At 47.3% G+C, this 24,049-nt stretch overlaps 7 protein-coding genes across 7 annotated transcripts; 4 read left to right on the top strand and 3 right to left on the bottom strand.

Moving 5' to 3' along the window:
• Positions 1–442: 442 nt before the first annotated feature.
• Positions 443–1,438, top strand: EYB26_005231 (uncharacterized protein; the record flags this gene model as incomplete). Its single annotated transcript, XM_054264521.1, has 1 exon — positions 443–1,438. The coding sequence occupies one exon, from the start codon at positions 443–445 to the stop codon at positions 1,436–1,438; it is 996 nt and encodes a 331-aa protein (XP_054120496.1).
• Positions 1,439–5,557: 4,119 nt separating this feature from the next.
• Positions 5,558–6,996, top strand: EYB26_005230 (uncharacterized protein; the record flags this gene model as incomplete). The annotated part of the gene is made up of 3 exons (XM_054264520.1): positions 5,558–5,966; positions 6,028–6,167; positions 6,220–6,996. The coding sequence occupies 3 exons, from the start codon at positions 5,558–5,560 to the stop codon at positions 6,994–6,996; spliced, it is 1,326 nt and encodes a 441-aa protein (XP_054120495.1).
• A 905-nt stretch (positions 6,997–7,901) lies between these two features.
• Positions 7,902–10,222, bottom strand: EYB26_005229 (uncharacterized protein; the record flags this gene model as incomplete). The annotated part of the gene is made up of 4 exons (XM_054264519.1): positions 7,902–8,143; positions 8,203–8,388; positions 8,458–10,117; positions 10,181–10,222. 4 exons carry the CDS (start codon positions 10,220–10,222, stop codon positions 7,902–7,904), a joined length of 2,130 nt encoding a protein of 709 aa, XP_054120494.1.
• Positions 10,223–11,384: 1,162 nt separating this feature from the next.
• On the bottom strand, positions 11,385–13,511 carry EYB26_005228 (uncharacterized protein; the record flags this gene model as incomplete). Its single annotated transcript, XM_054264518.1, has 1 exon — positions 11,385–13,511. One exon carries the CDS (start codon positions 13,509–13,511, stop codon positions 11,385–11,387), a length of 2,127 nt encoding a protein of 708 aa, XP_054120493.1.
• A 5,455-nt stretch (positions 13,512–18,966) lies between these two features.
• EYB26_005227 (uncharacterized protein) lies at positions 18,967–19,635 on the top strand (the record flags this gene model as incomplete). Its single annotated transcript, XM_054264517.1, has 1 exon — positions 18,967–19,635. The coding sequence occupies one exon, from the start codon at positions 18,967–18,969 to the stop codon at positions 19,633–19,635; it is 669 nt and encodes a 222-aa protein (XP_054120492.1).
• A 166-nt stretch (positions 19,636–19,801) lies between these two features.
• On the bottom strand, positions 19,802–21,675 carry EYB26_005226 (uncharacterized protein; the record flags this gene model as incomplete). Its single annotated transcript, XM_054264516.1, has 4 exons — positions 19,802–19,998; positions 20,050–21,007; positions 21,057–21,154; positions 21,207–21,675. 4 exons carry the CDS (start codon positions 21,673–21,675, stop codon positions 19,802–19,804), a joined length of 1,722 nt encoding a protein of 573 aa, XP_054120491.1.
• Positions 21,676–22,232: 557 nt separating this feature from the next.
• Positions 22,233–23,728, top strand: EYB26_005225 (uncharacterized protein; the record flags this gene model as incomplete). The annotated part of the gene is made up of 5 exons (XM_054264515.1): positions 22,233–22,242; positions 22,380–22,425; positions 22,477–22,525; positions 22,580–23,201; positions 23,262–23,728. 5 exons carry the CDS (start codon positions 22,233–22,235, stop codon positions 23,726–23,728), a joined length of 1,194 nt encoding a protein of 397 aa, XP_054120490.1.
• Positions 23,729–24,049: the final 321 nt, after the last annotated feature.

Genomic DNA, 24,049 nt, shown 5'->3' with positions numbered 1-24,049 from the left:
AGAAGGCGGTTGTATTGTTCAACGGCAGCGTTACTGTTGGAGACATCGTTGGTTGCACGCCAAAACATTCATGTCACATTTGCAGACAACAGGGTTAGGGTTGATTTGAAGTGGGGCCAGCCGGAACGGAAAAAACATCCACGCGGGCGTGATCATGGATTGCTTGTTTTGTCTGGATCATTCCCATGCCTCATTGGCCAGTATCAACGATATTTATCAATCGCTTCAAGAAATGAATACAAAACAATAGAAACGATTACAAGCATACTTATAATGGGAATTGAAGATCACAAATCTATGCATGTGAAAGCATTGTGCTCCTGAAACCCACACATCCGATTTGAGCTCGAGCTCGGATCAAGAGCTGCAAAGGTCCTGCATACATTAGAATATCAAAAAACCGCTCCGATCGAATCAAAAGGACTGAACCAGTCGATCCACAATGTCATATTTCAAGCTCCTTCGACCTGCCACTGCGGCTGCAGGCAGACTAGCAGGCAGCTCGACAAGAAGCAGCGGTTACATGTCCAGACAGACACAGACACATGCACAGGGAGTGCGACACCATTCCTCATCCGTATCTGCCAATGAACTATCACATTTCTCCGGACTCGCCAACAGCTGGTGGGATCCCATGGGCCCATCACGAGTCCTTCATCTCATGAACCCTACTCGACACGATTTCATCGCATCTTGCATTTCAGAATCCGAGCCACAAACGACAGGCCGTAGTCGTCCGGGTCTACGATATCTCGACGTAGGCTGTGGAGGCGGCATATTTGCCGAATCACTTGCTCGAACACTTCCATCAAGCAAATCTGCATCGGCGGGATTACATCCACGCACAAAAGCCAGGTCAATCGTCGCCATTGACCCTTCTACCAGTCTCATCAAGATCGCTCGTGATCACGCCAGCAATGATCCAGCGGTGTTTGAGCATTTACAGAGCGGTGCATTCAGTTACGAGAATACCACGATTGAATCGCTGTCCCAATCCCACGGCGATAAGTTATTCGATGTCATCACCCTCTTCGAGGTGATTGAGCATGTGGACCCTCACACATCCTCCTCCTTCCTGACGCACTGCCTTAAACTCCTCCAGCCGGGCGGATGGCTAATCGGCTCGACTATTGCACGCACAATCCCATCTTTCATAGTCAATAAAATGGTGGCCGAAGCGCCCTGGCCAATCGGCGTGGTGCCCTGGGGTACCCATGAATGGAGCAAATTCGTGAATGCAGGTGAGCTTCGTGGATGGGTTGAGGAAGGTCTGATGCGGGCAGCGGATGGAGCTGCGTATCGGGCGGGTGGTGAGGCGTTGGTGGGGATGAAGTGGAAGGTTGCTGGGGTTGTGTATGTGCCTGGGTTGGGGTGGAAGATGGTGAATGGAGGGGAGGACTGGGGGAATTACTTTTGGGCTGTTCAGAAGGGTGTATGATAGCATTACTGATTAGACGTGTATGCACTATAGCTAGTTAATATCAAATGTAGGTTCAATGTTTATTCATATCTTGATAATTGTTCAAGAAGGGTGTTGTACAACTCACTCTACTAACTAAAATAGAGTGGTTATCCGCCTACACATCTGACTGAAAGAAAACCTTCTAGAAGCCGACTACTCCGTAGATGACAAAGCACGATCCCCATCCTTCTTTGTTGGCCGACGACAACAGCGCAGGTCATACGTGTTTCCTACGTGGATAGCCTTGAGAGTACACCTCGATATCGTCGACGATACCTTTACCCCTTTAATCATATACACAAGCACTCTCCATAAAGGGAGATTACACAAACAATTAGCACGCCGTAGTTCCAGAGTCTACTCCATACAACGGAGCTGTAGGCGAAACAATGAACCCATCCAATCATTCCCCACTGTCGTGACCTCATGGTTCCCCAAAACAATCAAAACAGCCGAGACAAAAAAAATCTTATTTTTCTTTTAATTTCATTTCCGTAGGGCGAAAGCCGCAATCATTGTCAATCAATCAAAGGGGGTGGGATGGTGGGATACCCTTATCCTCCTCCATTCTGCGCCCCCTAATCTCGTGTCCACACGGCAGAACTGAATTATGAGATCCAGAGTCTGGAGAACCGGGAGACTTACCTACCTCGGTAGGTCCGTACCCTTAGCCGAGCGAGACTGGGCTGGCATACTACGTAGTAAAGCCATAGACCCCCCCCCCCCTGATTTTCCTGCGGTCAGATCATTTGTCAAGTCGGCAAGGGTGGGCATTGTTTTAGATTTCACCAACTCCAAACTTCGAAAGTCCTTGTTTCACTTTCAACTAACTAGTTAACTACGGAGTACGGATTAACTAACTAGTATTCTTGGTTTATGCCCAGCGCGATCGCGATGGGAAAGGTGGGCCTGCGAACGAGCCCCTTTTTCCACCCCCTTCGAAGAAGCGGATGTACTACTCCGTACAGAGAACATGGACAGGGTATATCGTTCTAGAAAAATACCAGATTCATACCTAGTGTGACTAGCCTCCGTAAACTTGCTTTAGTGCTGCCCTACCCAGGCTACGTTTCACCCTGGAGAGTGCATGGGGCCTATCAGAGCCAGGTAGGGGCACTTGCGCCTCGTTTCAGATTTGACTTTGCTTTTTCCTGGATTCGCTGGGCTGGCTACGTACGAGCGTCTGTAAGACTGACTCCAGAACAAATAACTAACTAACTAGGGTGCACACCGTCATACGTTCATGCATGCCCCTTTATGCCCATTCACGATGCATTGCTCCGTAGTTAACCGAAAGCTGAACAATCTTGAGCATACAGGGTACCTACGGTAGTAGCATACACATAGCTGACAGCCCCTTGGGAGACCCAACGTTGAACCTAGGGACATGCATCCTTGGCACCGCAGTAGCACACGGGTACGACGGAGGACGACCAAGGAAGGATACAGAGTGCGATGGGGATAGGAAACCAGAAGGATGAAGAAGAAAGTCTTCTAGAAGAAAATAAAATGACGATGCACAGGACGGCGTGTCTTGGCGCAGTCGCTCCACTATTTGGAATCCTTCTAGCGGCCTTCTGGAATAACTTTGTTAATTTCCAGGGAAGGGATGAGAGTGAGACTATGCGCTGGTTGGCGCGTTCTAAAATTGGACTTCCTAGTCGATTCAGAAGTCACTACGCCGATGACTTGTTCGTAAGATATTATACGAACTGAGAAAGGGGGGGCTGCGTTGTATGATTCCGTTGGATGGATGCACTCCGTACTCCTTAATTCTATTGTACCCTGGGTATTCAGTGTCTGAAGCAGGAGCGCTTGCTTCACCTAGGCGATCATCATGGCCAGGGACAGGTGGGTGTACGTACGGACTACGTAGTCACTGTACACTACGTACTCTCTACGGTGGGTAGCACGGCACAGCTCACGGACGGGGAGTTCTCAGCACTGTCAGGACTCAGCAGGCGCCAAATCTGCCTGGCCCGATAGTGACGATACATATTACACAGGACGGTTAACAGACAGCCACACGTTGGCAACTTGGCAACTTGGCGCCCTCTCAATCGATTCCACCCAAGCGCTATGCTTAGTGTGGCAGTCAATCGCTCAGCCAATCGCTAGCGTGTCGACAGTTGTGTGCTCTCGTTATAGATTCCTGACTCGCGCATAGTAATAGGAGTAGTACTACGTAGTAATTGTTGGGGGCGTCTCGCAAATGAACCGCAAATCATCTGTATCAAATATAGAAGTGGGCAATTTGGTCATGCGCGTTGATTCAACATGGTTGTTGATACATCATGCATGCCCTACACTGGAGAGTACACCAGTACGTGCTCCGTGTTGGTGAGGATCCCTACTCTCGGAACAGGCAGCCCTGGCCCAGTGTTTAGGAATTTAGCGTGCATTATTAGCTGCTCTTAGGCTTAGGCCGTTTGTCGCCGCCAGCTCCATCTCCGGCCGGCGTCTGTGCTGTTAGTTAAGTTGGATGTTTGCTTTTCAATGCTTCGAGATAACATGACCTGACTCCAGCTGGATGATTGATCATCAGAGACAACTAGTTTGACTATTCCGTAACCATGTCTAGTACGTAGCAGCCTGCCACATGGTTTGGATCAATGGATGCTCCGTACTCGTAGTACATGTAGGTACAGAGTCTCGTCTCCTTGCGGCGCTTCGTTGGCGGCGTGGGGCCTGTCTGTACTGTACCGACCATGTGATGTAATGAGTCTTGAACGCTGCCCTCTTCGGACGAATAAACTATGGTTCCTATCGAGTGCTCTGTATATTCTGAAAGTGAGATAGATATACCATGTAAACCACCGACAAACGGCGCGTTAGCAATAAGCATACATAGAATAGAAAAAAAAAAAAAAAAAAAAGGAAAGAAAGAACACGAGACCAACGAACTGCCCCCAAAGGCGGCAAAGCCAACCTTACGCTTATTAGGTCGAGGCGACTGGTATTGGAATTACCGCCCAGCGTAATTTATGCTAGCGCCATCCCTGCAGCTCATACTATTAATACGTGCCACTACCGACTATACCGACTGGGATGGCTCGTTTTTATTTATCTATTTATTATCTATTTTATTCATTTCAAACCTTCAGAATATCGAACTACTGTTCTTGGTACTTATTACTTACTACATCTCTGCCGACCACCTATTCGACTAATCACGAATCCTGCCGTGTATTCGGCTCCACTGTATTTTTTTTCCCTTTTCACCGCGTCATTCTCCCTCTCATTGGGCTGGCCTGCCATCACAAATAATCATACCGCGCCGTATCTGATCAACTTCCTCTTCTATCCCATCGATCAACCTCGCTTCCTCACCTTCCCTCATCTCCTCGACTACAGCCTTTGTCTTTCTCGCGTTTGGCTGGTACATCGAGACGCCACTTGTTTGGACAGGCGTCATAGAGACATTGTAGGTGATCATTCTTTCTCTATCTTCCACTTTTGTACATTTGGGCAACAAACAAAGACAGCAGCACAAACACGCAACAGCAGCTGAGGCACGACCACCCCGCGTTTCCTCTTGCCTGAACCGCCGGTCTTTACAGTTCGATCTCGAGCACGAGATTACCAAGGACTGACTGACCGACTCGACTGAGGCAAGCGATGAGGTTGGCCCGTGACTGATGCCGTTTCGTCTTGCTACTTTCCCCAATCTTCATCTCTTTGTATGTGATACGAACGGAGGCTTATTTTATTTTCCTTTTTGACAGGAGCATATCGCAGCGCCCATACCCACAGAAAACTTTCATTGCCCTACGTTAAGACGACGACACGATTCGATAATTCCAACAACAGCTCGGTCATACGAAGGGTAGAATTAGGTTGATCTATCTCCATTCGTAATTAGCAGCGAGATTCAACTACAATACTCTGACGACATTCTATCGTGCTGATCCTGCGGACGTGTTTTGCGACATTTCGATCAAGCGTGCGAACCCTCAGCCATCGAACAGGATCCCATTTCGAGTCCCACTTCTACTCGACTCGCTGTCCGCGTTTTCGAAAATACAAGGCACCGACGTGTTTTGCTAAAACGCCGCAATACTTTCAATTTGTTACAACCTGCCTCTAGGGCAGGTCATGGAGATCCCGACCATATTGAATAGGAAAGCGTCCGCGGCAGTGGTTGCAGATCCTCGTTTCCAGGCACAACTCGCCCAGGCAGTTCATTTACACCAACAAGAGATGAGCGAACAAGCGAATTCTCAACCAGGCACGCACGCCGTCATGGGATACCCTCCTAATGCACAACCCCTTCACCAGGGACCAATGCCTGGTCAACATTGGCCTATACATCCGAACGGCGCTCCAATGATGCCGAATAATTGGGACCCAAATCCATTTGCTGGCGCTCCACCGCAACCACCTCAACCATCGCATACACCCCCCGTTCCGCAACAGCAACCCCGCGCTGAGCCAGCACCTCGTGTTTTTCATTGCTCCACTTGTCAGAAGGGCTTTGCACGCCGTAGCGATTTGGCTCGTCATGGTAAGACAATCATATCGAAAAAAAAAAAAAAAAAAGCATTCTAAATACTAACCAGTCTTAGAACGTATTCACAGCGGAATTCGTCCTCATGCCTGCGATTGGCCTGGCTGCGGTAAACAATTCATCCAACGGTCAGCGTTGACTGTTCATGCCCGTGTACATACTGGAGAGAAGCCCCACATGTGTGAGCGATGTGGAAAGGTGAGCGTCTGGTTTATTGAACTAAAAAAGACAATTACTAATTGTCTGGTAGCCATTCAGTGATTCCTCTTCACTCGCACGACATCGTAGAATTCATTCTGGCAAGCGACCATACAAATGTCCCTATGCAAACTGTCAAAAGACGTTTACACGTCGTACGACACTCACTCGTCACCAAAACCACCATACTGGAACCATTGAAGAGGCAGCAGCTCAAACCGAGGCTAGTTTACGACAGAACAGAGAAAAGTCAGCTCGGGCTTCCGAGGGTATCTACTCGGAAACAGGATCAGGCCACTCGACGCCATCGCCCGGACAGCAGGCTGCTATGGGGTTAGGCAGTGAGCTTCCTCCGTTGAATATCATCCGTTCTACAGGGGAGTACTATATTCCAAATGGAGGAATTCCACCGCACGTGCGCGGCGACTTCCAGCAAGCTAGTCCCCGTGCTTCCCCGGCTGCTACATCACCTGCTTTGTCGAGCTATAGCAGCCATCCTCGACCTTCTATGACTTCTCATCCCAGCAGTTATGGACCACCGCAGCCTCTCGAACCACCAGCAAACACCGACCACCGACCTGGCAGTGTCACAGGCAGTCCTCACATGACAAGCATGGGATGGGCATCACCGTCTCATGCTAGTATGCCGTCGCCTGGTTCTCCCCACGAGTTTGGCTATCCTGAGCCGAGTGTAGCTGCATACGCCAGTGCCATGCCGCCACATATGTATTTCCCAAACTCAACTATCCGACGACCAGGGAGCACTGAGCCGGAGAATTACGAAATGAAGCCCAAAATCGGGCCTGATGGGTGGTCCACTCCTATCTAAAGCGAGCATTGCATTTCTCTTTCCTTTACATCTCTTTGCATTTGTCCTGGCGACACATTTTCTTTCGAAGCGAATCGATTCCCCTTTTTGTCTCGTCTCGTATTATCTCATCGCTGTATTGATTGATTCCCTTAATATTCCATCCATATTGATTGATCCTGTTCCCTCTTGTTGTTTTATGAATCATGTATAGCATATACCTTTCATTTGTTCAGAGAGATCCAATATCCTAATAAGTGAGTTAAAGTCCTCACAACCATGCATTCGCACTGGATGGAGCTAGGGAGTACGATTCAAGGGCAGGGTTTGAGTTCTGGTTTTGCTGTTGTTGATTGGGTTTGGTGGCGTTTGAGATATGGTATTATAACCAAGAATGGTTGCGCCTAGGTTTTTCTTTTTTATATATATATATATATTTTTTTTTTCATTTGTCGGGTTTTTCATTCTGTCTTGCCATTTTTTTTTTCTCTTTCTTAGCATTATTGTAATAAATAAGTACTTGTTTCCATGTGTACCGTTTGAACAAAGTCCATCCACTATGTAGTCGCTAGTCAAATCGTCGATATCCATCCAATCTCATCATATCTACAAGCGCCTGTTGGAACATGAATCGCCGGGCCCATGCACGAATAACACTGAACGGCGGTTACGAAACCAAACGAACCAGAACGATGGGGCGTACGGTAGTCACTGACTCATGATGTTGTATCAACCGCCGCCATTAACTAACTTATATAACTACGTACAAAGAAAGAGTCATGGACAAAAAAACAATCCCACCCATTTATTCAGCCGCGAATCGGCAATGACTAACCTCTTACATACATAACTAGTAAAGGCATAAAAAATATACACCATCCAACCCATACAAACAATCCATATATATATATATATACAAAAAGTATTTAAACACTAGAATTAAACGTCGGACAAACACATGTCCCTGACGAATGCAGTGTACTCATTGCCGCCGATGATGAAGAACCACCGCGTCCTAGCATATTCATCATCAAGGTAGAGACGAATGATGGACCCGCCGGATTCTCGATTGCATGGTTACTAGACAATATGCCGAAACGGAGAAAGACCTCGCTTGTGGTGACGAGGATTGAGATTATGATCAGGATGATGATGATCCAGGTTTGGTCTGTTGTTATGTCAGTTTGCAATACTATGAAATGGAGAGAGAAGGAGGGATGGGCTTACGTGACTCGGTATTGTCTGCTATAGAATCAGACAAGATCTCGGTCAAGTCGAGGAAAACTCTACAACGCTCGTTGAGGACTTGGATGCGTGGTTTGATTTCGAGGTATTCTCGTACGGCGATGTACAGAGGGTAGAGGGTTGGTTCAGACTCCCAAAAGAAGTTGGGCACATCCAACATATTCGATGCTATTCCTTGATTGATTAATTCCAAGCTTTATATAATAAGCCTTGGAGAGAGGAGGTGGGTGAACTTACACAAATTGACCTCAACACGACTTTTAAACAGTCGACCCAATATTCTGAACACTTCCTCACGTTTCATGCCTAATGTTCCCGTCATGGCAAGTCGGCGCGGCACGTCCTTCGCTTCCGTCATCTCCTTTGACATGGCCTCTTCGAAGAAACACAGTTTCGTACTTTGGGCTATGCCGTGTGATATGGCCAATTTGATCATGTGGTCTCTCGACCGCAGCGTAATCATGTCGTTGTATACCCGAGGTCGAGAGATTTGAGTCGAGTACTCGAAGTGAAACTCTTCGGTTTCAAAATCTTCTTCGGCAAGTGGTAGGGTTGCTAATGAGATTTGTGGTCCGGTGCCGGACGAGGAAAATGTCAAATCTGCGAGAATGTCTTTCTCTTGTCGTTCGGTGAAGTTCCAGAATACGACAACTCCGTAGCTAAAGACGAACATCTCGGCGTAGTTGAACACATTTGACGGTATTCGCCGATGGTTCGTTGTCGGCGTTGTCGACGACGATGTCGTGGGAGGAGGATTATGCCCTTGGCGAGGTTTTGAATCTGTCTGTTGTTCGCTGCTGGCAGGTTGATTGTCAGTTCTAGAGGCTGTATCTTGTGAATCTGATTTATGATCATTCTGGTTCCTGTCACTCGCTTCAGACTCGTTGTTTTGATTCCCTTGCCCACCAACGGAGTGCTCATGCTCCTCAACATAATACTCCTCATGATAATCCCTCTGCTCATTCCGCTCAATCTCCTCATCCAGCACAACCCTCCCACCAGCCCCTTTCAACACAGGACTACTGCGTAACCTATATCCGCCTCGACCAGGGAGTAAAGGTAGATGATACGCCGTATACAGACAATCATCATACAGCTTTGTCCTCGCACCATGCCACTCCTTAACAAAAGAAGCCGTAGCGCCCATCTTGAATCCCTGCGCCGTACAATACGCCGTAACACGAGGCAATTTTTCTGCTCGTCGAGCTTTCGGCAATCGTTCTGCATAACTCTTTGCCTTTTCCGGTGGCACAAGTCGCTGTCTCAATGCTTCTTCTTCGGCCAGCAAAGGTGCAAGGTCATTATCGACTCCAAAATCACCCTGTAGGCGTTGCTGCGCTGCTAATTGTAATCGTCGTCGTAGTGTATCGAGGTCCATATTCCTTTCCTCCGCAATTCTGCGAACAAGTTCTTCATCGACCGGCTGGACGAGAAAATCCTCGTCTCCTCCATCGCCACCTATCCGACCACCGGTCTCTCCCTCTGTATCCTCTAGATCCGGCAACAGAACCAACTTCTCACTGACCTTGGTCGATCGAGACGGCAATCGAGCCTGAGCTGCTAATCTACCGGCCGTGCCTAATGTGCCTGTTCCTCCACCTCCAATACCACCACCACTACTTCCAATGACATGTCCACCGCCGCCGACACCGACACCACCGATTCCTCCTCCGAGCGACGCACTGGCCCCAGACGACGCGCCAATAATACCAGTAGACGCCGATAGACGCGATCGCGGCCTCATCTGCGGGCGCTGTTGCATGGGTCGCCGTTGTTGCATTGATGGTATATCCGAGGCGTATTGGAGGACGTTGTCGACTGTGATGAGACGCGTGGCAGGTGGCGCGGGCCGGCGACTGGGGCGTTGAGCATGCAGTTGGTCTCGAGAATCGGTTACCTGTCTCGTCAGAAAAAAAAATTGAAATTCGATCAAAAAGATGTTTTGGAGGGAGAAACATACCAAGACAGTGGGATTCCGTCTCCCAGCTTCAGGCGGTGCCATCTTCCTCTCCGTTCCCTTCCTTTTTCCTCCTTCGTTTTGCTTCGATCGATCACTCAGTCGCAATCAATTGAAACACAACTAGTAATCCCAATAATCCCTTACTTCAACTCATCTGTATAATCTCATCCTTGCTATTCGTATTAAAATATCGGTTTGTGCAGTCGAGCAGGCGGGGATATGCAAGTCAAGTCGTCGGTCAACGTCTCCGTCACTGATTGGTACGGGACATTTGGGGAACTTTTTGCATGACGTCTGCAACCCTAGTTAGTTATCAAGTAACCCGACTAACTTAGTTAGGCTTAGAGCGCTGGCTTACGTAATTAATACATACCGTAAGGTTACGGATCCTACGTACGTAAAATACAGCCAGCAGCGGCTAGCCACGTGCTGGCTGACAGCACTGGCAAATCCACACCGGGCCCATAACATCCGTTGTTGTATTTTTGTACGTATCGTTCCGTCAGTCCGACTCTGTACTACGTAGTAGTATGCACGCACCAGTCGGCCCCAGCCGAGTTGGCATCCGCTATGTTAGTTAGTACGTTGCACTAATCAAGAATCGAACTAAATTTACCCTTACTACGTATTACTATGTAAGACCTAGGTCCCAAAGAGAGAAATGACTCCAACGGTCTATACGGAATACAAACAGTCAGATGTGTTCCCAACTACGAATCACCCCTTGATTGGTGCTTCGACGACGAAAGGATCATATTCACACCTCTCTGTAGTACTTCAACGGTGCAATTGTGTGGAGCAAAGTCTAACACAGGCCCGGCTCGTTTATAATTTCCTATTTATCTAGTCTACCATATGTAGTAGTTCTGATCATGTGAACGTTCTCTGCAATAGTCCAGAATAGTCAAACTCAATTGGTATTCTCAAATAACAAAAGCATGCTGGCTAAGTAATCCAAATAAATCCAACCCCACTGTTTCCTTGATATGTAGTTCAACCAAAGAAACAAAATGCAATATGTATGTACAATTGATATCAATGATACACTAGCATAAAATGCTCTGTATCACTGTCCTGTCTGTTCATGTCTGTTTTCGAGTTCGAACGCATGCTCATCTGTAGTGACTTTTCGTAATGTAGAAAGAAAAAAGGGCCAAATAAACAATAGCAATGGACCACCCCAAAAAGACTGAGCCAGCTCATTCTACCCCCGTAGTCGTCGATCCTCGTCCCAGATTTCCTTCTTCATCCGCTGCACTCGAGCATGCATTTGTTTCAAGCGCGAGAGATCCGATGGCGTGGGATCCATTTGGTTTACCAGGGAGTTGTGAAGATCTCTATACCTCGAGTACAGCCTCTTAAAATCCATCGACTTCTGCCGTAGCTGTTGGCGAAGGTGTTCGCGATTGTGCGGAGGCGATGCACTTCCTGAACTTGTTCCACTTGGCGACATCGACTCAATCGGTCGGCGGCGTTTAATATCGTCCCCATTGCGGTTCAACCGACCGGTCGGCATCGGTTCGGGTAAAGCCTTTCGTTTCAGAGGATTCGTCTGCTCAACTACTGGTTTCGCGGTGCCATTGGGCTTCGCAGGAACCTTTGGCTTGGCAATAGTGGTAGCTGCGGGCTTTGCCTTGTTTTGTTTTGCCATCTGTGCCATGAGCGGGGATGAACTAGATGAGCTCGTCTGTCCAGAATTCTGACTAGAGTTATCAATATCAGAGGCATTGGTGGGTGGAGAAGACGCCAATGGAGACGGTTTAACTGGAGAAGTAGGCTTTGCCGGTCGAGATCCAGGCAATGTCTTTGAACCGGTTCCATGAGCATTGTTGGCTGGGATTGTTTTGATAGTTCGCGGTTGAGGCTTCAATGTAATCTGAGGCTTGACGGTTGGTGACTGAGCGGCAGAAGCGGGTTTCGAAGTCGTCTTTGCAGGCTTGCTATCCGGTGCTGGTTTGGCCGGTGCTTTCTTGGCTTCTGTAGATTTCTTGGTTGCTGTAGAGCTCGTTGCTGCTGGCTTTTTGGCTGCTGGCGGGGACGATGGAAGAGGAGGAGCGTCCGGAATATCCGTGTCGTCGTCCGAATCATGTACGAACTCGGCAGATTTGAACTTGCCAGTGGGTTTTGGAGGAGCCTTCTTCTCGGCCTTTTTCGTCACTCGTCCCGTGAGTGTAGTATTCTTGGCTTTGGTAGATGTCGTCTTCTTCGCTGCAGGTTTGGATGAGGTGTCGGCCGTCATTGGGTTGGGGGTCAATCGGCCGTTGGTTCGATCGGTCTCGTTGCCAGTCAAATAACCTTCTTTGCTTGCTTCCTCCGATGCATGCACTTTGATAGGTGGAGGTGGAGGTGCAGTCTGAAGTTTCAGTCTTGATTTGCAGATTCCCTTGGCTCGCTCTTCTTTCGAATTCAGCATCTGCCATAGCTTGTCTGACGTAGAAACTCGCTGTCGATCAAATGCTGAGATTGCGTTTTCAATTGCAGAGGTGCGATCGGACTCGTTGGGGTAAGGAAAATTCCAGATATCCAAATCTTTATACCATTTATCCTTCAGGTTGAACTTAGAAGGGTCAATGCGGTTCTCAATTCCATACTTTTTGGCCAATTCAAGACAATCTTCCTGCGATGAGCGAGTTGTTTGAGCGAGGTACTTGACTGAGACTGGTCTGACAGCAAGAAGATGGATAAATGGTGTTTTCAAAGCGTCGAGTCGAATCTTTCTTTTGTTCTGGGATGATGGAACGGAGGTCGGAGTTAGGGCTGGGAGAGATGCGGGTGATCGAATGGCTCCAAGTGAGGGACTACCGGAGATGGATCGGTTTTTGAAGAAACGTTCTTTGTCTAGATCAATCTTGCTCAACGGCACTTTAGATCGAGATCTTCGGTCGTCGGGCTTGAGATTGACAAGTTGTGTCTTTTTAGATTCTTTGCCCCGTTCGAAGGCACTCAGACTCTGTTCTAGGTTGGCCAGAGCTTCGTCCGTAGCAGCCGTTGCTTCTTTGGCCCTTTGGACCTCGAGACTGTGACTGAGGACGCCGGAGAAGTAAAGGTTTTCTTGGTCATCGGCGGACGCTTGATACAATTCGGAGCGATGGGATTCGAGGTGGGAGTGAAATTGTTGGGATTTGGAGCCGTAGTAGAGGGTTTGGTGCTTCCCGAGGCGTAATCGAGCTTTCTGATCGTTGCGAAGGCTTTCCACGAGCTCATCCAAGGTGCTTTGAGCGAGACTCAGGCGCATGATCTGAGTCTGTTTGGCATGAGGATCGGGTGAGAGGTTGCCGGGCTGGTCTCCGCGCCAGAGAGACAGCCCGGTGTCGGGGACGGAAAGAGCCATGAGACAGGAGTGCCCGACCAAGCACAAACGGAGAGAACAATAGCACGTTCAATAAACCGAAAACTTGCAAATAAAATGATTTAACCAGAATGACACCGACAATTAAATAGCAGGGTGTTTTGTAGGAAGTGTTGGCATCAAGGAGCTGCTAGTTGAGCAAGGTGGAGGCGACTGGCGGATTCCAGCTCCATAGAGAGAGTCACCAGCCAGGAAGGAAGGTTGGTCAAACACCACAACAAAGCAGCAAACAAAGCGGGTTTTCAAGAAATCAAGGCATAATCCCAGCGCAAAGAAGGAAGCCACAACGTGGAGAGAGCAGAAGGAAGAAGGTGACGGAGAGAGAGGGAGGTAAGTGGTGAGAGTGAAACGGACGATTGATGGAGTTGCGTCGGTTTGTTGGAGGGAAATCAATCATGAGCGAAACAGCCCCGGGCTAGTCAGGATACACTTCGGTCCGTCGTACGATACATACCATACGGTGAAATACGGCGACGGTAGTACAGGTACCATGGTACGAAGCACACTATGCACGTATGCAGCACCCCGTCATACAAACGGGAACGGGCGCTGATACGCTGTCGAGGCGGGAGCCAGCGTTGACCCGCTTGGCATAATGCCACAAGGTTCATGGGTCGTGTAATTTACGTACTCTGTAGTTTCAGGCCGGTAAGAATACTATGGCCTAGCTGTTGATCTTTATACATGGTATATAGCTTTTGGATTATCCCTGTGTCCTCAATAGGAAGTTAGTATCAGAAATGGAAGCGAGTAAGCACGATGGATTTTACAAATAATACTATGTAGTATTCCGTCAGTACGTAGCGTGACAACCACCAGCACCCACTAACTTTAGCTTTGCGGCTTTGTCCGGGAGCTCAACGGACTGACCCTGATAGTAGCCAATACTAAAACTCCGGCAATCGGATTCTGTAAACCACAACGGTATTGTCGGGTATGTTGAAACACACGATCATCATTGATATTCTTCAAAGCTCAGTCCAGATCCAGTGTATAAGAAAGGATACTTCTTTTTGTACTTTTTGGCGCAATCTTTATTTAGATCCAGCGAATTGCCCAAAACTGAAATAGTGAGTGTGCGGTTCCTGAATTGTACCCGGCCACCGCCACGACGCACCACGAAACGATACTGGAAACAATAAGCCTATTGGCAGCCTTATCTTGGAGTGACAATCCTCGCAGTTGATTATTCATTATTCAATAGTTAAACTATTCATTGATGATGATTACATATCACCGGCGGTATGGGTTAGTAGTAGCATCTTGTAGTCAGTCTTGTGTGTCTAACCTGATATTCGATTCTACTACTGTAGTAGGACTTGTCGAGTGAGTGGGGAAGACCCAGCCCAGTCCAACTGTACCGGACTTAGTAATCTAGCTATGGCTAACGACTTTCTTGACATCACAAGGAATTCGATTGGAATCCGTGCTGGCTAGAATGTTTCCATGGTTGGTTGTACCCTTCAATTGACAAGCGGCTATGCAGCGTACCTGTGTACACGATAGAACCCAGCAAATTGGCTGGTGACGTCGACACTCGTAAGTGAGGACTCACAGGCAAATTACCTCTAGCCTTGTTCCATGTGCTCCGTACATTCCACAGATCAACTACTCGTAGCAATCCATCGGTACGTATCATCGAGGTGATGCTATGCTGGACGTTCGAAGTGAGTGATAGTATCGGCGTTAGCCTGAAAACGCGGGCCACCATCTGCCCGTCACTCTTTTAGGCCAGGAATCGCCACATAACGGCCCCACTGCTTTAGTATCAGTACATAGTCTGTATTCGGTCGACGGTCGGAACTGATATATCGAGCTACTCAGAGATTGTCGATTGAGTCTTGGTGTTCGTTGAATTGGGGAGTCTTCATCGTAAGTGGTTTCAGATGGGTGCATCTGGAATGCGCAGATAATCGTGTTGAATATGGTTTTCCCCCACGACATGGCTACGGTTCAACCCAAACCTTCTCTCCCGACTCGTGATCGGGGAAGTCTTGGCGGGACCACGGACGCTGTGTAATTACCGTATTGTACTACTCTGTATGATACCTCGTATTGACGAACTTTACGACGAATTAAGTCAACGCTGGTTCCGAGGTCCGTATTCATGATTAATGAACAATTAAATAACTAATCACGCAAACCCATTTATACTTTCTCAAATTTGACTTGAACCATTTATTAAGTGCTGTTGTTTTCACTTGAATGAGACAGGGTGGTGTTTGTTCAATCAACCCAACACACAGATGACACACAAACATCGGGTGGATAACTACTTGACCATGCCAAGTAAAACATTCGGTGGCTGTTACACAACACTTACTACGTAGGTAGGTACACCCTGCCTGTCTCTGCTCAGCTTGGCTGCTTTGTCATTTGAGGTCAGCTCTCACATACGTACTACGCATACAGAGTGTGTCTTGGATACACTAGTAAAGGCTGGTTGAACAATAGCCACGGCCACGATACCAGAAAAAAAGAAAAGAGAGTGCCCCCGCGGAGCAAAGCTGCTTCTTATTCGACGGCAGATGGGCCATTGGCATGAGTTCCTTGCGTTGTGAAAAAGCAAACAATGGGGTAGATTGAGTGGCAAGAGTTGTTGCTGTAACTACTCGGTAATAGTTTTTTGGATCGACTTGAGAAAACAAGTTGGTTATTGAGAAATATAATTGAGTTCGAGATTTTACTATAGAACGTGTTTCTGGTCGTCATGTAGCAACGAGCCCCTGGGTAATCTATACGACGTAGTTGTATGTAATTAACCACCCAATGGAATGTGAATGAATCTTGGGTCACCCAACCCATGTAAATTACAACATGTGTATGTACCACCTGCAGGCATCATGAATCATGAATCATGAAAGTAGCATAAAACCCGTAACTATGAGCCTGGGCTCATCACTGTACGAAGCACTGCAAAGTTCGAACTGAAAGAAAGAAAGAAACCAAAAAATACATCGAAGATCATGTCGTATCAACTAGACCACTAATAGAATGACTTCGATATGTATTAAAAGGATCAACTGATGATCCGGCTCCTTCCCCCTCTTACGCGCTATTATCTAAACTAACCCAGCTTTGATCCTAACTAGTTAACTACAGAATTGCCCGCTCCCTTTCCATCTCATAACGCCGTGTACGGAGGAGCCCTTATAAAGCATCCTGATATAATCCTCTTTTATCTTTTAATGTCCTATTATTCCACCACTCCTGACAAGCCCGTCATTAGCAGGAAGGTTTGTTCATGCAGGTACCCAGTTTGCTGGCTTACCACGTAGGCCAAATTATCGAGAAGATCAAAATCGGACGTCTCCCTTTTCTCGAGCCTGATAACTCGCACAGAAAGGTTTGCTCAGTACGTACTACGAACGTAGTAGTACGTAGTATGTTTACAACGCCATATTATTCGTCCCGCATCTCGGTGTGTTGAGCTTTCTGCAAGTCAGAAATAGAGAATAAAGCTAAAGCCTCTACTACATACATAGTCATCTCCAGGCCAAGTCATCGCGGCCCTGGAATCACCTTGCACCCAGCAGCAGCTTTACATACTGCGAGTACTCCGTACATACTGCCTAACTAGGTGGGTCATTAGCAGTACTATCATCTATCTATGTTGATAACTTGATCGTAACTTTGCTGCGCCAATTCTCCGCCGTTGTGTTACATGTGCCTTCTACGAAGTACGTAGTACATGATTAGTTTCAGACCGGATGAGCACAACTGTGTTACATCCATCCATCATGGAGCCGTGGGTTGGTAGCTGAGCTGAAGCCATAACCCTCTGTTTTTCTTTTTGATTCCAGGATGTTATGGAATATCCCCAAATCTCGATTATCATTAATCGCCTCTCCTTGCACTCAGAATATGTAGTAAAATATAAAACTCCGTCGGTCTCAATCCAGCTTAATCTAGGTATGATCTCCGTGAGGAATACTATCGGGACGGATGCCCCATCCAACTAACTAGTTAGTTATTTAGCTAGCTAGTCAGCTAACTAATAACCAGGATGTTAACGCTTTACGTACTTGACTTGCCTAGATTGTCATCTGGCAGTACTAGTGTGTGGCTAGTTCATACTAATTCACTAAATGCAAGATGGTAGAGCAAATCAGGGAAATAAATGGCCCTTCTGCAACCCTTTACTCCGTTGTTATTTTCTTCTTGTCAGCTTGGCTAAACTCCACCCTTCTTCCACTGGTGGTGTATGGAATATAATGTATCACATCAGGTACCCTGCCATGAGCCACAGTGTTTCTTTTTCTTTGCGATTTTCAGTTGAATCGGGGACTGGAAATAGAACAGCTCGTGGACGTAGTAGGTCGGTCAATCGCAACATACGTAGTAAAGGTCGGGTCAAGAATATATATGTACGTAGTGGTTATTTGATCAATTCCTTCGACTGCTTAAACCCCGAGAACTGACGGTATTTGAGTAGACAAGCCTGAATCCTGACGCATAACTATTGGTCCCGATGTTACATACCTAGTACCAGCCAGCCATCTAAAAACCGGAGTATCGCTAGAACAAATTTGATGAATGGCAACCAACTTGCAACAACCCTAAGGCGGCCCCTGCTTACTGACCTGACAATCAGGGTCCGTCACTCGATAAACGTACGTATTTTATTTCAGCCATACAGATACGATAAACGAACACGAACTTCTTCTGAGAGGGGATAGGCTAACTAATCGCTTGATTGGGCCATTCCATCTGTCATCTGCACATGGCCAAGATGAGTCAGTGGAAATCTTAGCGATCAATGCACTTGGATTGAGTCGGGCATATGAAGATTACTACACTCTGTGATTAGACTTTCGATTGTACGAAGTAGATTGTACCTAGATATGTACAGTCATTCGTAAATCTCGTGAAGGTCGGAAAACCTTCAGGTGACCGGGTCTTTGGCCCGATTCTCCCCTCTTCATCCACAAAGACTGAGCACACAAGTTATCTTCTGAGGAGGCGCACGAAATGCTACTAAGATCTAAACTCATAAAGCCATTTAAGAAGGTTTATAGAGTAAAATACTCCCCATTCTTTGCTGAACGCCGTCAACCGCGCAACAGGGTTAGGATTGTTGATATTGCATGTCTCGGCTTGTTGGACAGCCCTGACTAGTCATGTATATGCAAACTCGCCTTTAAACCTTCATGGCTATCGATGTAGCTTACAAGCAGGATCAAAGCAGATGAGATACGCTTGAGTACCTGGTAGTCGGAGGATATCTTCCCTTCCGCAAGATTATCGCAGTCACCCGAAAGATCCACAGAAGAGTCATCTGACGGCTGTTGGATTTTTAATATAGAACATTGATGACTCTAGAATATTAGTATCTACGTAACTATAAAAAAGCCTCACAAGGATCAAAGTGTAAGAGGAGACATCCCCATTGAGTGATTATAACAAAAACGCAAAAGCAAAAACGTCAAAAGTCAAAATGCGCTCCAACAAAACCCTCGTCACCTCGACGCCCAACATCCAGCTCGACCAAGGAACCATCCTAGCTCAAGGGGACATAGACATTACGAATTCATCATCGACAAAAGTCTTCAATACTCTGGTTGACGTTTCAACATGGCCCAAATGGAATCGCTGGGTTCCTTACTGCACAATTCGATATCAACCCACCACTACATCTACATGTACCACCTCAGACTCCGTTGGTGATGGTGATGAGCCATCCCCGATCCTCCAACTCGGCACAAAATTCTCAATGCACGTCAACATGTCCATGACATCAACCACAACAGTCGCCGACTCCTTATCTCTACACGAACAGGGGAAATTAACATCCCTCCACCTCATAGTAACTCTCTTCGAGGCACCGGATCCTTTGACCCATAAAGCTGGAAGAATTGCCTGGACGATCGACCATGATGAAATGCGGATTGTGCCGAAATGGTTGCTGAAGTTGGAGAGGATGCATGTTGTATCCGAAAAAGAGGGGACTGAAGAGGAAGGGGGAAAAGTGATTAATGTGACTACGTGGGAGATCATGGCGTCTTCGTGGGCTGCTTCGATTATGGGATGGTTTTTAAGAAACACCTTTGAGGATGTTAATTTTCCTGCTTGGTTGGGTGGGTTGAAAGAGTATGCGGAGAGCTGATGATGATGAGCTTCGTTTCGCTTCCAAAAACTGTATATAAGTGTATCATAGCCTGTAAATGGTCTCTACTCTGTAACATTAAATTACCTTCATCAGAGCCTGAAAATTCTCATCAAACTCATAATTCTAATGGCAGCTTTTCTTGAATATCGTGAGGCATGACTTTTTACATCTGCTCAAAGTACTTTTCCCATCCAATCTCCTTCATCTTGGTACCCTTGATATCCAGATTCTCGAGCTTGGCATTGGTCGCATACTCTTCGACTTTGCGCTGGAGGGCGGGTTCATATGAGCCCAGAATACGCACTGCTAATAATGCGGCGTTGATGCTATTGTTGATACCGACTGTGGCGACAGGGACACCTGTATCACGGTCAGTCGTTGCATAGAGAATGAAGAGGGGGTTGGGCTAACCTCGTGGCATTTGCACGATGCTGTACAAACTGTCAACACCATCCAACGCACTGCCCTTCACTGGAACACCGATAACTGGAAGAGCAGTGTGCGCAGCCGCCATACCAGGCAAATGAGCAGCTCCACCAGCAGCCGCAATGATCACCTTGATGCCCCGCGATGCAGCCTTGGAGGCATATTCGGCCATGTACTCTGGCGTTCGGTGAGCGGAGGTAATATCCACTTCAGGATCGATACCAAAGTAATCTCTCAAAAGCTTCAAACCGGGAACCAGAGTCTTCAGATCACTGTCGGAACCCATGATAACGCCAATAGTAGGCGTGGGTTTGGCGACACTTGGTTTGACAGCGGAGGTCTTGATGTCGCTGCGCTCAGCACGGATTTTGTCGACAATATCGATCAATGGCTGAATATCCGTCTCCGCCTCGTACATGGTCGCACCGGTGACGGTGACGTGTCCCATTTTGCGACCCGGTCGTGCTGCGCCTTTGCTGTATAGGTGAATGCTGGCATTCGGTATCGAGAGAGCGTGCTCTGCAACACGCAAATGAGAATCACTAGTAGCGCCACCGATAATGTTAAGCATGATAGATGGTTGTCGAAGCTCCAAGCTCTTGGGTGGTATGGGCAGATCTAGAATAGCGCGCAAGTGGGCGTCGAACTGTGAAAGACCGCAGCCTTCGATCGTGTAGTGGCCGGAATTGTGCACTCGGCTGGCGATTTCACATAGCAAGATGGAATCATCTTCTAACAAGAACATTTCGACGCCGAAAATACCCTTACCCTCGAAAGCGGCCACGGCGTTGCGAGCAAGTTCTTGAGCCTTTTTGTTGATGGCATCAGACACATTGCGAGCCGGGGCGTAGACAAGTTTACAGATGGAGTCTTCTTGAACAGTCTCGACTGTGGGGTAGGATAGTACACTGTCCTTGGTTTTGACGACAATCACAGCCAGTTCCTATGACACATTAGACATGACTTGTATACAGAATAAGATCACGGCTCACCATTTTAAAATGAGCCCATTTCTCCGCGTACAACGGCCGATCCTTGAGTGCCTCGAGGGCCTCTGGAATATCCTCCTTTGACTTGACAGGGTAATTGCCTGTAGTATAGTCAGATACAAATGTCTTCCAAGGTTATGTAGATTGACATACCCCGGCCATCATATGCAAGTGTCTTTGATTTAAGCATCATTGGATAACCCAAATATTCACCAATCTTGGCGAGTTCCTCTGGCGTATTCTCAACAAGCTCTCGGTAATCTGCCATTGGGATATCATATTTCGACAAGTGCTTTTTCTGATCATATTTATTCTGAATGATGCGAATCGACTGCCATGACGGCTCGACCTTGACTTGCGAGGCGACCGCCTCAAGCGCATAAGTGTTGACATGTTCAATCTCAGCCGTTACAACATCACAAGTTTTGGCCAGTTCTTGCACTGATTCCTGATCGTTGAAATGGCCGATTGTGTGGTTGTCATGAGCGCTAATCTGTTTTGCTGGGGCACTGGCAGCGTCTAATACATGCACTTCGATATTGAGTCTGTTGGCTGACTCTGTGAGCATGCGTCCTAATTGTCCACCACCGAGGATGCCGACTTTGGGTGAGTTCCACGCCATCTTGTCTTGTAGCTGTCTAGCCAACAACAATCTGGTCGAGCTGTTGAAGATGTGGTGAATTTGCTTTGACTCAGAGGCTCGAGTGGATCTCGAAAAGTACAAAAACGGTCCCAGCAAAAAAAAGTCACGTGTTTGCAGAAGTCGACTTTCGTCAACAATCTTGTCGCCCAAGGGGTCGAGGGTCAATTCATGCAAGGATATAAGAATTTGAGAACTTTTGTTGAGTATGGACAACAAACGTGAGACTCAATCAGCGAAGAATTTTCAGAGGAGACGGTCGAAAATTTGTGGATGCCATTCTTTTCAGGCAACTTCACGTGTTGCGGGGATGCTCTTTCCTGCTTTCCTTCTTTCCATCTCCAAATCTGATAGCCACCTATCGACCAATCAGGCTGCTTTTGGGTCTCCACTATTCTGTACCAAGAAGGACTAGCTTCAATTAGTCGCGATTGCGGCGTCAAGAGCTTCGATCACATCCTCTGTCACCTTCCCTATCACTTACTTCTTTATGACTACCCACGCTCATCGGTTAAACCACAGCGTGAGGAATAAGAAATATGCTTCTAGGTATGTTGCTGAAGAACTCATAATACCCACCTTTACGCTCGCGCAAACTGCCCACCAATTCCAATTCCATCCAGCCCCCAGATTGCTCCAGTGTTCTTTATCAGCTTCGCGCTAACACCTGCTGGGAACTTTTACAGACGAAGCCTTGTTGGAGAAGGTCGCTCAGGATGGGTCTATGGACTAGTAAGCTATGGAGTTTTCCCTGCGTACGGTATTGAGTACTAATGTCTTCAGCGACCGATGGCCTGAGCAATTAGAACCTTTAATCCAACGTCTTGATGAGGTACCGATATCCGACTTGATCGGTTCTGCATGAGCTACATGCTTACACTGACAGATTATCAACGAATTTCCCATACCGAAAATACCCCCCGAAATAGCATCTTCCTACGCCTCTTCCTCCTACCCTTTTCACGCCTCTCTCCAAAGCAGCAACAAGGAGAATGCCCCTCCTTCTCCCTCCGCAACTCAAACAACGTACAACGGCGCTTCAACCTCAACCTCCGAATATGTCACGGCAAATGAAACCATAGCCCTAAACTCGCAACCCTCGCAACCCGACACGAACTCTTTACCTCCTCCACTCCTCTCTCTTATTGCTTCCATAAAGAGCACTTTACGAGCATATTTCGCGTCGAAACCGCCGCATACCGTTCAACGACTTGCAGAATTAATATTGCGTCCTACACGGCAATATCGAACACTTCCGGCGTATTTGAGAGCTGTGGATAGGGTAGTCTCGGTATCCAGTTGTGCAGATATATTTCCACTTCCTCGAACGGGGTACTCTCCCGACGACGAGCTAGCGAACGGCATTACCAATGGCGCAAGATCAAGTTTCATGGTTACAGATGAGTCACTCGGCAGTGATGAATCACTCGGTGGAGCGCTATTAACTCCAATTCCATGGCTGAGAAACCATGACCTCGAAGCTGTACAGGCTGAGATGATTGCAGAAGGTATCTACCTGCTCACATTTTCGTCCTTTACAATTAATCGTAGTCTAACTTGATGTATAGGCGCCGTCCCCCTACGTGCGGATGCTGCAGTCACCCAAGGAGAGCTTATCAGACAGGAGCAAGAAGCCGGCCTGATCGCCACATCACAAACACCACACGTCTCTTCAAGATACCTAACAGAGAACGAAGAAGACGGCGAAAACTCGTCACCGCAACCGGAAGAAATCCCACATGCGCGAGGACCATCTGTACTCGGTGTCGAGGATTTGGGTCTACAGGATGGCAAGGGCGTGGAGATGGTTCTTTCGGACCCGAACAATAAGTCTCAGGAAGAAAAGTCTGAGATGGATGTGTCGGATTCAGCGGAGGGTCTGATACCCGATGAGGTGGTATCTGAAACAGTAACGAAAGAAAATGGTAATGACGACGATGATATCATCCTCGACGATCAAGTCACTGCTCCTTTGACAGAAACGAGCACAGAATTAGAGACGGAGGGTTCGATAACACAGGATGAAACGGGCTGAATCTGTTAAGCGATAGTGCTGTTATGACTGGATGAAATTAATGACATTGTCGTTTATCTTTTTATGCTTTAAGTTGTTGAAGTTGTTTGAGCCATCATCTGCCTTTTTCGTACGTATCTAGAACTGGTTCCCTCCATGGATTGTTTTTCGAGAGGAATTTCACCTTCGGTTTTTATTTCTGATAAAATACCCCTCAAATCAAAAATTACTTTTCGTGACTAATAATACATATTGTCCCTGAACCGGACGGAGATAGGTATAACTAAAGCTAACCTGGGAATAAACATTTGAATCTGTAGTCGTCTCCAAGATATAATGGAA

This window comes from Talaromyces marneffei, chromosome 4 (genome assembly GCF_009556855.1).
Source record: "Talaromyces marneffei chromosome 4, complete sequence".
Taxonomy (NCBI): domain Eukaryota; kingdom Fungi; phylum Ascomycota; class Eurotiomycetes; order Eurotiales; family Trichocomaceae; genus Talaromyces; species Talaromyces marneffei.
Note: the sequence above shows the minus strand (reverse complement) of the source record. Positions and strands in the feature narration are given on the sequence as shown.